A 16,293-nucleotide genomic window follows, 5' to 3' on the forward strand; every position below is an offset into this window, starting at 1 on the left:
GATTTCTAAATTAATATTATTAGAGACCAACAATTTTTTATTACTAAAATTAATTATTAATAAAACATATTCTCATAGTATCTCGGTCCTTATAATAAATAAATAATAAACTCACTTTTTATGGATCAAAATTATTTAATTGTCAACGTGTTAATATTATTTCTAAAATACTTTTCTTAAAACATAAAAACATATGACGCAATAAAAAAATGATATTAAATGAAGTTAAGATATTTTAAGAAAAAACATCATTAAATGAATTAAAAGTATTTAAAATATTAAAATTTAGAAAAAGTATGTCGTTAACTTTTATTCCAGAACTAAAGTAGTAACAATCATTAAGGTCTATTGAAAAAAAAAAACATGCTAACAAAAGCATGTTCAGAAAAGAAAACGTGTTTTAAAGAAAAGACTAGAAAAAGGAGAAATAAATGTTTTTACACCGTGTAATAAATACTATGAGGCATCAAAAGTTCTTCTAAGATATATATATCATACCCACTTCCTCTAATCGTGGCTAAAGAAAGACATTGTGTTAATCGAAAAAGTACCCAACTATCTTTACCACCACAAAAACCCTTTTCCAAGCCATGGAACATGCCCCTTCTCTTTTCTTTTCAAAAATTCGAAGCCTTTGGTTCTTTGTATGCTTAACCATTATCCTAAAAGCCCTAATACCTAACTTTGTTCAGAAATGGTCCAAGAAACAAAAACCAAAACTTCCCCCAGGTCCCAAACCGTGGCCTGTGGTGGGTAACCTTCCTGAGATGCTTGCAAACAAACCTGCTCATCGATGGATACACAATCTCATGAAACAAATGAACTCTGAGATTGCATGTATCCGCCTCGGAAATACGTATGTTATCCCAGTCACATGTCCCACCATTGCCAGACAGTTTTTGAGAGAACAGGATGCAACTTTTGCATCAAGATCACTAACCACTTGCACTGATCTCGTTAGTAGCGGATATTTAACCACAATTTTAGTGCCATTTGGGGACCAATGGAAGAAGATGAAGAAAATCTTAACCACGGATTTGCTTTCTTCACAAAAGCACCTGTGGCTCCATGACAGAAGGACTGAAGAAGCTGACAACCTTATGTTTTATGTCTACAACAAAAGCAAAAGTGTGAACAATGGTGTTGTTGGCCTTGTCAACATCAGAAGTGTTGCAAGGCATTATTGTGGCAACGTTATCAGGAAAATTGTTTTCAATACAAGGTATTTTGGGAAAGGTAGGAAGGATGGAGGGCCTAGTTTTGAGGAGAAAGAACATGTTGATTCCATCTTTGTTTTACTTAGATATGTCTATGCCTTTTCTGTTTCTGATTATATCCCATGCTTGAGGAGACTTGACTTGGATGGACACCAGAAGAAGGTGAAAGAAGCTTTGAAAGTGATAAAGAAATATCATGATCCAATCGTTGAAGAAAGAGTCAAACAATGGAATGATACAAGAAAGATTGATGAACAGGACTGGCTGGACATTTTGATCTCCTTGAAAGATGCTGATAATAATCCATTATTGACATTGGAAGAAATTAATGCACAAATTGTGGTAAAAATTTTCTTCTCGGTATGTTTTCATGAACAGGAAACAAAAATTATAGTTTGAAAAAAAATATTTTGACAAACTTAACAAAGTTTGTTTTTTACACTAAGATATTGTAGTTTTAATTTTTATTTTTCATTTTTAAAAAATTTTCACTTTGGATGGGAAAAAGACAAAGGATTGTCAAAGTTTGTTAAATTTTTTTATTTATTAAAATATCATTCTCCTTTTGGAAAACACTTATCCTTTGCAGTATCACATTTCACTTCTCTATACTTCTTGTTAATCGTGTAATGAATTAAAAACAGGAGTAAAAATAAGAAAAAATAAATATATTACAACAAATTTAAACTATTTATATATTATTAAAATAATTTATAAAATAAGATTTATATTTATATATTGTGAATTGACTTATTTCTATTTTCAACCTACATAAATTAAAATAATTTGTTAAACATTTTATATGTTATTATTTTTAACTATCTTTTCACTTATTCCTAATCAAGTTATAATTTAGGGAAAAGTCAAAACTTTTTATCTTTTCAATGACTTATTCAGAAAATCGTTTAAATATATAATATCTCTAAAATCATACGTTATCACATTTACATTATAAATTAACTTGCAGCTTTCCCTTTAGAAAACAAATAATCTATAATAATATAATATATAAAAAATATTTTTTATTTTATATCAATATTTTTTTTAATTTTATTCTTAATTATTATTTTAAAAATTAGTTATTTTAAAAAAAAAATTATCTTTATCTGTTATTTTAAAAATTTCTTGCCTAAACAGTCATTTAAAAAAAATTTCTTTTGTATATTTTATATTTTTCCAATTTTATTTTTCATTTTAAAAAAAATAATTATTTTGTAAATAATTTACTTTTAATTTTATATTTTAAAAATCTCATTTGTTTTTAACAATTATTTTATTTAACAATTATTTTAAAAAATAATTATATAATTCGAAAGTAAATGCTATTAATTTTAACTCAAATCTCGATAAAAATTAAATAAAAATTAAAAATACAAGCATAAATTCACAACGCTTATATTTTCGTTAATATTTCATAATTAAATAAAAATTAAAAAATACGAACAAAAATTCACAACGCCTGTATTTTCGTTAATATTTCATAATTGAAATTAATGTCTTCGTCTCCCTCGATTAAAATATTGACACAGTAAAAAAAAATCACTTTCTCATTGTTATTCTCTAATGTAACAATATTTATTTGCAAAGACCAGGAAGTTTAGCCAAAACAATAATAGTTGTATTTCATTCCATGCTCAAAATATAAAATTGGAACTCTATATTCAATCTTACAGGAAATAATGATAGCAGCAGTGGACAATCCATCAAATGCTTTCGAATGGGCACTAGCTGAAATGATAAACCAACCAAATTTGTTACAAAGAGCCATTGAAGAATTGGACAGTGTGGTGGGAAAAGAGAGGTTGGTTCAAGAATCAGATATACCAAAGCTCAACTTTGTAAAGGCATGTGCAAGAGAAGCTTTTCGCCTTCATCCCATGGCACCTTTTAATGTTCCCCATGTCTCAATCAGTGATACAACTGTGGGAAATTACTTCATCCCAGAGGGTAGCCATGTAATACTAAGTAGAAGAGAACTTGGAAGAAACCCAAAAGTGTGGAATGAACCCCTCCAGTTTAAACCAGAACGTCACCTTAAGAGTGATAATGAGTCTAATGTAACTTTGACAGAGCCAAACTTGAGGTTCATATCATTTAGCACAGGAAAGCGTGGTTGTCCTGGAGTAATGCTTGGGACCACAATGACCGTGATGCTATTTGCGAGGTTGCTGCATGGCTTCACTTGGACTACCCCACCTAATGTTTCAAAAATAAACCTAGTTGAGTCCAATGATGATTTAAATCTTGCAGAGCCACTTATGACAGTTGTTAAGCCCAGATTAGCACCACAATTATATCACCTTTAACTTAGCACAATAATTCACCGAAGCAATAAACATATTGTTCCCAAATAAAAGTGTTAAATATATAATATGTCATATGTTATGAATAAGTAAGGATATATAAATATTTCGTCGCTTTTCTGAAGAAAATTAGTTGTCTTTTCTGCTGTTTGGACGCTTAGCACCGGGTTTCTGACGCCTAGCGCCATTTCCTCTTCTCTCCACGCTCAAGCGTGTTTGTTGTTGTTTGCTTAGCGTATTTTTCTGTAATCTATTTTCCTTTGTTATAGATGTATGCCTCTTTGGCTTCTTCCGAGTGTACCTTTTTTCAGATTCAATAAAAATCGTTTTCTTAATGATTTCATTTTTCCCTTGAAAGTTTTGTTTATTCCTGGTTATCTGTTTGTGGTCATTGTTTCTGGATTTCTTTTTAACCCGGTCCAGCCTACCATAAATTTTATTACAATTCAAATACAAACCAAAATAAAAAAAATACAAATTATTTATGTGTTGGCCAAGAAAACAACTTAACATGACCCAAATGTAAAACTCAACTTAATAAAAAATATTTGTGTGACTTTTTTATCTGCGAGTTGGTGAACCAACCTGACTCACCACGAGTTTAACCCGGGTGAGCCGGGTTCTAGATGAGCCGGGTCAAAAATTAACCTGTATTGAAATTTGTAAAAAAATTTCAACCTAACTTGACCCGAACCTATAGTGAGTCGAGTTGACTCGCGGATTCCAACACATTTTAAGAACATAAATTAAGGAAACTTTTTATTATTATTTATTTTACGACAAATTATTTTTTTTCTTTTTATTTAACATTTATTTTTGTTTTTTTTAAGAAAAAAAACATTTTTATTCACTCGGACGAAATTGGGTGTTGACAGTTATCCCTCTTTTCTTATATTTTGCTAGATAATATGAAGATTTTACATTTCATATTATCAAAGTAAAAAATAAGAAAAGACAAAAACAAAAATTTCATTCAAGCTCTAAAAAGAAACGACATGCATGCAAACATTAAGGAAATCAATAATCAGTGACCATTCCATCGGAGAGGGTCTTGATATGAAAGATCGATGAACATTGCTTTGCAGAGGGCCTCGTTATGAAGGCACATGAAAATCAATGACCATTCCATCAAAGAGAGTCTTGATATAGATATATGAAATCAATGACCATTCTATCGGAGAGGGCCTTGATATGAAAGACCGATGACCATTACTTTGTAGAGGGCCTCGATATAAACATAAGGAGATCAAAGATATCTTAATTGCACGTATAATATGAAAAACAAATTTTCTTTTTTTTTTCTTTTTATGAAATGCATGTTATGCATGAATCACATAAGACTTTTGTCTTTCATATTTATTTTTCTCTCTCTTTTTTTCAGAGTTGAAGGTGTCAAAACCTTAATATGCTTGAATGTATGAATTTATGATGCAAAGCTTCCATAGAAATCCTATATATTTTCATGTTTTTCTTTGTCTTTTTATAATTCTTATTATTTTTAAGCTATAAACTGGGCCAGTATGAAACTGGGCTTGGACCAAACAAACTGGGCTTGAGGGCCAGACTAAATTGGGCTTGAGGGCTAGACTAAACTCTGCTTGGGCCAGACAAAACTAGGCTTGAGGGCCTGACTAAACTAGGCTTGGGCCAGAATAAATTAGGCTTGAGGGCCAGACAAAATTGGGCTTGGACCAGACAAAACTGGGTTTGAGCCAGACTAAACTAGGCTTTGGCCAAACTAAATTGGGCTTGGGGGCCAGACTCAACTGGGCTTGGGGCCAGACTAAAGTGGGCTTGGGCCAGACTAAATTGGCTTGAGGGCTAGACAAAACTGGGCTTGGGCCAGACTAAACTGGACTTGGGGGCCAAACTAAATTGGGTTTGGGCCAGACTAAATTGGGCTTGAGGGCCAGACAAAATTGGGCTTGGGCCAAACAAAACTGGGCTTTGGGAGCTAGACTAAACTGGGCTTGGGCCAGACTAAAATGGGGTTGAGGGCCAGACAAAACTAGGCTTGGGGGCCAGACTAAATTGTGCTTGGGCCAGACTAAACTTGGCGTGAGGGCCAGACAAAACTGGACTTGGAGGCCATACTAAACTGGGCTTGGGGGCCAGACTAAACTCGACTTGAGGGCCAGATAAAACTGGGCTTAGGCCAGACTAAACTGGGCTTGAGGGCCAAACTAAACTGGGCTTGGGCCAGACTAAACTGGGCTTGGCCCAGACTAAATTGGGATTGAGGGCCAGACAAAACTAGGCTTAGGCCAGACACAACTAGTCTTTGGGGGCCAGACTAAACTAGGCTTGGGCTATACAAAACTGGGCTTTAGGGTATATAGGTCATTCATATGAATGAAGAGGACCATGAATTTGAAAAATGTTACAGGTAACTTTTATAATATTAATTTCCTATTTCGGGAAAAACATTTGATTGAAGAAGCATGTTGCATAACTATGTTGACTCATGTTATGATGATATGATGACACATGTTATGATGATATGACATGCAAATGGTTATGCAATGTAGAATGCACATTTATTATTTCAAACACAAACGTAAGGATCAGAACCCTAATATGCATGCATGCATGATAAAAACCTTGTAATGCTTTGTCCTTTTGACTTCTCTTTTATTTTTTGCACGTTCAAGTCAATTGTTCTATTTGCAATCATCAAACTCATTGTTATTTTCAATATTTCCTGAAAGTGAGGAATGTCACACACCTTGAGGTCTAATGTTTAAAATGAATATGCTTTTGACTTTCTCTTTCACAACATCAGTGCATGCGTGCTTGAATTTACAAGTGAGTGAGAGGTAGAAAATTTTTGGAAAGTATTTGGTGGAGATTAGGATAGCCATTGGGCATGTCATTCCTCACACATTCGTCAAAGGAGATGTATTTTGTGATGTTGGTGTGAAAAACACAAAAAGACCCAAAAGTTGCCCCAATTTTAGTGTTTGGGAAAAGGGTATGGGAAAATGGATCTATCAATGTCAGAGTAAAATTTTCATGTGATACCCATAAAATTGCCCCAGTTTTGGGATGGGGTTTTGCTCAAAAGAGGTAATGGATATGAAAAACATTGGCTAAAAGAATTGCCCCAGTTGGTTTGATTTTCTTTCACTTGCTTTGGCCAGTTAATAGGGAGTTCCCCTCTTCCTGAGACACCATTTTCATTTTTTTCATTCATTTTTTTCACTCATTCATTTTTTAGCAATCGTATTGTTAGCCATATGGCTTTATCAAAAAATTGAGCTTTATGAAAATTAGAACAATCCTTATTCAATCTGTGTGGACTTTTTACTTGTCTTGTAATGTGGCTATGTGCTAAAAGGTTTTGAAAGAAAGGATATAAAGGCCCAAATAATTTTTTTTGCAAGTTTTTTTTTTAAACAAGAGTTGTCATCTAGGTATTGCATCAGCTATTTCTCAAGACTTTTTGAACACTTTGCTTTTTTCAGATTTTATTTCAACTTCTTTCATTTGCAATCACTTTGTGATTATTTTTTTATTATGGTTTACTTTCAATGAATTTTCTTCATTTAATCGTTGAGTGCTTTTCATGTGCATCTCAAGTTGACTTCTAGTATGATGATAACCCTTGTTTGGGAACAATTTTAAAAGAAAACTTTTTTTTTTGCTCAATGGGGTAACAAAAGATATTTTACTTATTTGGATGAAGAAAAAATGGCCATACATCATTTCAAATTCTGATTGCTTTATTTTCAAAAGATTAACTTTGTGACAATGCTCAATGACTTCAACACGAGTCATTTTTTCTTTTATTTTCTTCCTTTCTTTTTTTTTTTTTTTGCCTAGATTGCCTTCTTGGGCTTTCAATCTAGTATACTTCTTTTTCTCTTTTGAAAATTGTTTCTTGTTTGTCTCGACGGATTCAGGGATCATCCAACTAGTGCAAGCAAATATAAACATTGGCAATTCTGCCCTAGTGAAAACTCATGTTTATTATACAAGTAAAATCAACGGTGTTAAGACAAATCCTTTTATTTTGTGAGAGTGAAGGGTTAAGGCTTTCAAGCCATGCATGCATAAATGTCTTAAAAGAAAAAGGGCTTAATTATTATTTTGGTCCCCTAATTTGTTGGGTTGGTTCATTTTGGTCCCCTTATTATTTCTTGGTTCAATTTGGTCCTCTAATTCTTTAAAAGGTTCAATTTGGTATCTGCCGTTAAGTCAACTTTAACACCGTCTCCGTACATGCCACGTGTCATATTGTGGAATTTTCAATTTTTTTTAAAATTTTTTTAAAAAAAATTTAAAAAAATTAAACTGCCACGTGTCACCTTATGGTTGTGACACGTGTCAATTTGAGATTTTTTTATTTAAAAAATGTACTACCACGTGGCAGGTCACGATTGTGCCACGTGTCAAGCTAACATTGGTTATTTTCAATTTAGTCCCTCTATTTACAATTTTGATTCAATTTAGTCCCCCAATTTTTGAAAATGATTCAATTTTGTCCTCTCCAATTTGAGACCAAATTAATAATTAAGCTTAATTACAATTTATATATTCATGTTAAAATAATTTTTTACCATTTATACATCAAATCACTCCCTGAATACTCACGTTATTTCATTTCTTACATTTTTCACTTGTAATTTTTTACACTTGAAATTTTCTATACATGTAAAACAAATAATAATTTGCATAGTTAGATGGAGTAATTTAATCTATAAATATAATAAAAATTATTTTAATATGTATATATAAGTTGTAATTAAGCTTGATTACTAATTTGGTATCAAATTAGAGAGGACAAAATTGAATCATTTTAAAAAATTGGGGGACTAAATTGAATCAAAATTGTAAATAGACGGAAAAAATTGAAAACAACCAATGTTAGTTTGACACGTGGCACTATTGTGACCTGCCACATGGCAGTACATTTTTTAAATAAAAAAAATCTCAAATTGACACGTGTCACAACCATAAGGTGACACGTGGCAGTTTAATTTTTTTTTAAATTTTAAAAAAAAATTAAAAAAAAAATAAAAAAAAATGAAAATTCCACAAAATGACACGTGGCAGGTCAAGGAGACGGTGTTAAAGTTGACTTAATGGCAAAGACCAAATTGAACCTTTTAAAGAATTAGAGGACCAAATTGAACCAAAAAATAATAAGGGGACCAAAATGAACTAACTCAACAAATTAGGAGACCAAAATGATAATTAAGCCAAAGAAAAAGTCAACTGATTATTCTAGATTAGAACATTTGACCACAAAACCATATGACATCCTTTATTATTTTTTTTCTTTTATTCTATATTCTTCCTTTTTTGTTCTTATTTTTGAAAAACAATGAATTTAATGATTCGCAAGAAAACAAATGACTAAAAAATGTGACAATCTTGTTTCCTTCTTGCTCAACATTTTTTTTTATCATGGACCAATGAATGCAAAAAACAAATCCATGTGATGCATGTGACCCACTATACATATGAATGTATTATGCAAGATGACATGAGGATGCATGTTAAGTGTTCAAAAAACTATGTACCCCAAGAGATATTATATTTACTTTATATGTTGATGTGATTAAGGAACACCATGCATGATATGTGACTAATTGAGAAACCTATATGAGATTTATTGGTGTCGTAGGAGGCATATATTCATATGATATGAGTATGAAAATGTGATGCACTTATTTCAAAACTCCATGCATGAAATGTAATCAAATGACACAATGAAATGCATATTTGCCTTATTCTTATGAAATGTGATGTATGATAAAAAAATGATATGCATGACACACCATTGAGATAATGAGATGCATGATTGTGCCTTGATGGGCACTTATTCACATGCAAAATGATGTATGATTACAAGAGGAGGTGAAGAGTAAAGGACGTAATTGTCTCCCATTTGTGCCTTAACAAAGGTGTGACACTTAAAGTTCTAAGGTGAAATATATGCGCTCACTAGGACAGTTCCCTAATGCCTAAGGATCAAGGTTACTAAAGTTATGGTCCACTTCACGGTATTTCCCACAACAGTTGGTAAACAACACGATATGAGAATACCAAATGAAACAAATAGACTCTAGCTGGGATTCTCACAATGACCACTTAGAAAGTACATCCATTGTGGCACCGTTACACAATCTCCTCTAATTCTAAGCTGCACAGACCCGGGTATAGGGCTCCACTCATGTCATGTACAAAAATATAAAGTGAGTGTGTGAAGGGAGAAAAATGCACAACTAAACCCCCACATTCAAAACAAACATAAAAGATCTAGGCATATACAAAACATGTTTTCTACCCTAGAGTTAAACATTCACATTAATTACGCCATACATAACTTAAAGGTAAACAAGAATATATACATACAAAAAGAGAAAGGGGAAAACAAACATTTAAATTAAACACATCACTTTCACAGATTCAATTAAATAGGCCTAACTCTCTACTGTCCCCAATGAAGTCGCCATCTGTCGCAACCTAAATCGCGACGAGACGACGAACTAAAAAGAAATAATTTTAAAAATAGAGATTTGAAGTCACCACCATAATTTATTTTGGAAAACTATGGAAAACCATAAAAATAATATAAAGTCTGCGAAAACCAAAGTTAGGGTCCGGGAGTCGGTTACGCGTAAGGAAGGTATTAGCACCCTACAACGTCTGCCCAAAGGCGGTACCTTTCATTAAATTTGCAAAAGAAATGTGTTTATTTTATATATTTATTTTTCCCAAAAATAAGAAAATATTGAACAAACATATATTTTGAGTGAAAGGGACCCGACAAGGGTTAAAACCTTGGTCCTACGTATTCTCATTAAAATTGAGAAATCATGGTTACTTAGTTCTTTATAAAACTATTTAAAAATGATTTGAAAAACCTTTTAATTTTTGGGAAGTGAACCTGACAAGAGCTTGCCCTGCTCCTACATATCTCCATTCACAATAGAGAATCAAGGATCATGTAGTTCTTCGCAAAACTTGATTAAAATATTTAATTTTTTAAAGTTGTCTTTTGACATTTTTGAAAATAAGTGTCATGCGACACGTGCGGCCGGGTTGACACCAAAATCCTTTTTTATACTTTGTATTTATGAAAGGGAGTGTCCTACGATGCGAGTGGTCGATAAGACACCAAAACATTTCTATGATTTTTCTATTTAGAAAAAGGTGTCGTGCGACGCGAGCGGTCGATTAGATACCAAAACAATTTTTATAATTTGTTATTTTAAAAAGAAGTGTCGTGCAACGCGAACGGTCGATTAGACACTAAAAAAAATAAAGAAAATAATTTCAAATTTCTATTTATTCTTATTTTTATCATTTTCTAAAACTATTTAATTTTTATTTCAATTTAAAATGTTTTTATTATTTTTGAAAATGATATGATTGAAATGTGATATTTTATTTAATTAGAAAAAGGTAAAATTGGAAATAGAAAATGAGAGTGCATAAGTGATTATGTGGGTGCAATGAGAAAAACTACTCATAGAAACGAGGTGCATAATAAGAAAAAGCATGGTGCATAATAAGAAAAAGCGTGGTGCATAAAGTAAACACACCCTAGCCTAAGAAGAGAAATTAAAGAAGTGAGGTGTGTGCTTAGTGAAAATGCAGATATATAAGATAAAATAAAACTTAGTGTATGGGGTGTGGAATTATTACATTAGGGAGTGCATGAAATAAATAAATAACCAAAATCCAAATTGAAAGTGGGAGTGCGCAAATTAAATTATGGAGGTGCGTGAAGAAATAGATTAAATCTGCCAAAACCCCTAAAGTCATATCAAAACGTAGCATTTGAACTTAACCCTTAAACTTCATCTTCTTCATCCCGCTAACGGCCACCATGCAAAAACTAATAAACCGAACGACCAAACCACCAGCGACAACCGTAGCCACGGCGGCAACGACAGCCACTCTCGGACCCGCTATCACCAACAGCAACCGCAAGCACACGGATTCGCCCCTATCCATACGCCGCATCTTCCTCGTCGAGCCACCCACCACAAACGCTACTCACATTCATTGCCAAGCCGCCGACGACACGACCAACAACGACTCTGACCACCAACGTCGCGCCATTACCAACGGCGACGTTAACCACCACTTGTCCTTTCTCAGCCGCACAACACAAAACGGCACAACCCATATTCCATTGCGTGAGAGTTTTACCTTTTCTTCTTCATTAGTTACAGTGATGCATAGTTCTCCTCCAAACACCACCGTTAGCAGCAACGAGGATCACCACAGGACCCACCATGCGGACGTCAATGCTACCAGAGCCACAATTCTGTTTTTCCTCTATTTAAACATTTATTGGTTTACCATTTTTATTGTTATGTAAAATGAGAGAAATATCTTGGTGTTCAATTTAATTATTTTTAGTTGGAATTCCTAATGCAATCAATCATACACAGTAACGAAAAAAAACACAAACCATAATGGTAAATTTGAAAATTATGAACCTGGTTTTGTTCTGATATGCTCCAATCTTATTGTTTTTTCTTTGTTCGAATCGTTATTGATTCGAAATGTTGTGATTCTGGACTATGCTTTCAAATTCAACAGAGATGTGATACTGTAAAGATGGATTTGTGTGTGAAAAAATGAGTTATATGATTTTTTTCCTGTAATAAAAACATCCTGTTTGTTTTCGTGCGTGAAAAAGCCTCCCAAATGGCCGTTCCCAAGTGGATTAAAAGATGGTCTGAGCAACAATTTAAGGAAGTTAAGAGCAGTTGGAGGAAATTGAGACTATGAGGAACTGTTATTTCAAAATCTATTTTTGTATTTTTTATTTTTTATTTTTTAATTTTTTAACTTTTAATTTTTGAATTTAATTATAAAAAACGAAAAATATTTAATAATTAATAATTTTTTAACTTTTTAATTTTTTTAATTTAAAACCCAAAATTCTTATTTTACTAAACTTTAAAAACATAAATTAAGGAAACTTTTTATTATTATTTATTTTAAGACAAATTATTTTTTTCTTTTTATTTAACATTTATTTTTGTTTTTTTAAAAAAAAACATTTTTATTCACTCAGACGAAATTGGGTGTTGACAATTAGGAAAGTAGTTTATTGTTTTTCTATTATTTTAAAAGGATTTATAGTTTACTAATTATTTAAAAAATTTATTTTATTTAAAAGATATATAAACTAATTATTATAGTATAAGCAAGTTATATATGATGGTTATTTCTTAAATGGATTTCTGAATAGTTGTTATAAAATATAACAATTTATTATTATTATTATTATTATTATTGTAAAATATTTTCTAAGAGATAGACCTAGAAAGATAGGAAAAGATATATATGATATTTTATGGTTATTAAAAGTATCACCTAAAATCTCTTAAGAGTATCTAGAGTTTTAAGGGTTAGAGTGAAACCCATAAATATACATACTAAACGAGTAAGTGTTACACTTGGGTGAGAAAGAAGCCGACTTAGTACAATGGCATGATTTTTTTATTCTCTTCAATCCTGAAAACAATGTAAGAGATAATGTTTCACTCTACACACAAATGTTTATCAATTATAACTCATCAACATTTTATGAAACCACTTGATCAACTTTTACCCATCATCTAATTTACATAGTTCACACATCTGGCTAGATCAAAAGGTCTTTCATAGGTTGTAACGAGGCTTGGCTAGAAGAAATATGGTTTTTAAAGAATTCAAAAACACCACTAAGCCGAAAAGAACAACCAAATGTAGGGTTTCTAGTATTCTCTATCCTTATACACAATAATTCTTCCTTAAATTTTCGTATCCTTCTCATAACATAACCTATTTTCGTCACATGTAGTTGTCTTCTTTTTCTTTTCTCCTTCTTTTTTTTCTATGGTAAGTTGTTGATACCCTATCTAAAACTTATCCATTCTCATACCTTGATAAGGTGTTTATACCATACCCCAAACTCAATCTAATCTCATACCCTTATTTTACTCAACATTTACTTGTTCTCCTTAGCTAGGGTGTGGGACAAGATATATTTTTCTCAAAAGGCTAAGGGTAAAAGAAAGTTAGGCCCAAAAAGGTTAATAACAACTTATTAACACATATTAAGGTTGGCTATTTGGCAAAGTAGCTTTAAACACATTGATAAAAACAATTGCCTTTATCATTTCTAACCTTTTATGTGATTATATTAATAAGAATAAGGAAAAAATCAATTTCATGACAATAATTGCTTCCCATACAAATTTCTGCATATAACTCAACACTCAAATATCTACAAAATTTGGTCATACTCTCCCAATAAACGAGGACAGACTCAATGCAACCAGATCAAACTATCTCAAAATTAATGTATCCCAACTATAAGCACATTTATGAAACAAGAAAATCATTGCTCAAGCATATTCTAACACAATTAACCATCAAAACATTCAATTCATTATGTTTAATTTAAAGATATGATTAGAACAAGTTCAAGATCAAGCAAGTTCAGTCACAATTAAAATACTACAAAACGTAATGCAGATAATGGAAGTTGGTCTAGCCACTAGAGGTTGTTCAACTCCAGGAGTACAATGTGTTCTGATGAATGTCTTATTAATGGTGACTTGAAGATGATGCAACACTAAAGCATTTGAATCAAGCCCCACATTTCTACAAAGCGCACTGGTCAAGGTAGGAAACCCCAAACTATCGCAAGAACTAACAATAATCATAACAATTTCACATGGGATTTAGGATCCAATGTCCATATCCATACTTGTTATTATCCCACATGAGATAAGGTCATTCCAGGTTTACATCTGAAGTATGAATGTTGGGACTTAGATTGTTGTAGGAGAAAACACTCCACGTCTATTCCAGGGAATTGAAGTTTCCTCTTAAAATACGCACAGGTAGGCCATTTACCCTCATTTCATATGAACCTGGGACACATAAAATAACAGCAATTTCATCATGATTTTTATGCCCATTCAAAAATGTAGTGTATGTTGTTGTTTGACTCCGTAGGGCAAGTAGCTGTAAAAAAGTTATTGATGAAGTGTTTGTCAAACTGCATCACCTAGCCTTGCATCACAACTTGTCAAAGTAACTGTCCTTGTGCATGAGTGTCACACTTGCATAAAAATATCAAACCCATGCAGTCCCGTCCATGTCGTTGCAACTCCAATCTGATAGAGATATATTCTCCTTGATACAGCCTCACGTTCCTTTCAAAACGATTCCTTCACTTATAATCTCATCGAATCATTTAGCAACAATCTTAGAGGAGAATCTATCTTGATCATGTGTCACAAAAATATCTATGTCCATGTAATCATGAGGGGCTATAGAAGAAGAACCTTGAGTGGTACTCCTTTTCCTTGAAGGATTCGCAACATTCCTTTGAGGTGACATCAGATGATTACATATTGCGTAAAATGCCAACAAAGAAGACGAACGAATATCGATGGATTAAGAACACAAATAGAGAAGAATGTTCAGTGATCAAATTGGACAAGACGTTGGTTGAAATAACTATGGTGGCAAACAATATGGCGACTATGGCAAGCGAAAAGGCGGGTGGTACAATTTCCCTATCGTTGGGTAAGCAGATACCTTTTGTTGGGCGAGTGGTACAATTTTACCTCTCACTAGGCGAGTGGTACAAATTTTTCCCCTAGACGTTTTTCAAAATTTTTAAAATTTTCAACACATAAACAAATTTTCACAACATCAATAATTCATTGGGTGAGTACAGTGACTCAACAAGTTATGAAACAATGGCGATTGGTTGCTGCACGAGTAGATTACCTTAGAGACTAATGTGAAAATATGAAGATTAAAACAAAAACTTCAAAAAATGAAAAACTTAGAAAATATTTTGTTGCCTACCAGTATTTTACGTCTTTTAGCTTGATGTCTGATATTCACGGTTCACACAAATGGATTCTAGTAGTGAGACAATCCACCTCACCCCCAAAAAATGCTTTAAGTCGTTGTCCATTAATGACCCAACATATTTTGGATTTTCAGAGGTTAGATCCATAGGTTCTACTACAGCATGTGGCTTGAGAACTTTGACTAACCACCTGCAAGCTTAGATGAAAATTCGTCTTTAGTAGCTTCTTATCCTGATAAATTTTAATGCTTTATTTTTATTCGTAGAATTCTCGTGAGGATGCAGTCTCATCTCTTCCAACTCTAACAATTGTAATTTCCTATTTTCAACTGACATATAAGGATCAAATTCAATAACTTCAATGCCCAATAAGACTTATGCTCCATCTCAATTGGTAAATGAAAAGCTTTTCCATATACCAAACTAGTAAGGAGAGAATCCAATTGAAGTTTTCATCACAATCCAATATGCCCAAAAAGCTTCATCTTACTTTGCTCACTAGTCCTTTCTAGAGGATGCCACTGTTTTCTCTGAAATCTTCTAAATCTCTTAGTTAGACACTTCAACTTGCCCATTAGTCTGCGAATGATATGGTGAATCAACCCTATGCTTTACATCATAGTGTAACAACACCTTTGCCAATGGAGCATTGAAAAATGTGATCCTCTACCATTAATGAGAACTCTAGGAACTTTGAACCGAGCAAAGATTTGTCTCTTCCAAGAATTTTATAACCCTCTTGGCATCATTCTTTTTACACGATGTGGCCTCCACCCATTTACTAACATAATCCACAACTACCAATATGTATTCATTCCCAAATGAAGAAGGAACGAGTCCCATAAAATCTATTCACCAACAATCAAATACATCTACTTCTAAGATGGCTTGCAGTGGCGTCTCATGTCTTCGAGATATTCTTCTA

At 32.7% G+C, this 16,293-nt stretch overlaps 1 protein-coding gene across 2 annotated transcripts; it reads left to right on the plus strand.

Moving 5' to 3' along the window:
• The first annotated feature begins 497 nt into the window (after positions 1 to 497).
• LOC146883256 (isoleucine N-monooxygenase 2-like) lies at positions 498 to 3,863 on the plus strand. Of its 2 annotated transcripts, none has more exons than XM_085667868.1 (2): positions 498 to 1,577; positions 2,891 to 3,863. In XM_085667868.1, the coding sequence occupies exons 1-2, from the start codon at positions 591 to 593 to the stop codon at positions 3,521 to 3,523; spliced, it is 1,620 nt and encodes a 539-aa protein (XP_085523994.1). In that variant the 5' UTR covers positions 498 to 590; the 3' UTR covers positions 3,524 to 3,863. The 2 variants fall into 2 exon arrangements, with proteins under 2 accessions (XP_085523994.1, XP_085523995.1); XM_085667869.1 differs by having other exon boundaries at positions 498 to 1,559.
• Positions 3,864 to 16,293: the final 12,430 nt, after the last annotated feature.

This window comes from Vigna unguiculata, chromosome 10 (assembly GCF_037176805.1).
Source record: "Vigna unguiculata cultivar grain cowpea cultivar isolate G323 ecotype 2 chromosome 10, ASM3717680v1, whole genome shotgun sequence".
NCBI lineage: Eukaryota > Viridiplantae > Streptophyta > Magnoliopsida > Fabales > Fabaceae > Vigna > Vigna unguiculata.

Excerpts from the sequence above, each read along its gene's own strand:
- LOC146883256 (XM_085667868.1), top strand. The coding sequence starts at position 591 with ATGGAACATGCCCCTTCTCTTTTCTTTTCAAAAATTCGAAGCCTTTGG. Across the intron at positions 1,578-2,890 it reads TGGTAAAAATTTTCTTCTCG|GAAATAATGATAGCAGCAGT; the intron begins GTATGTTTTCAT and ends TCAATCTTACAG.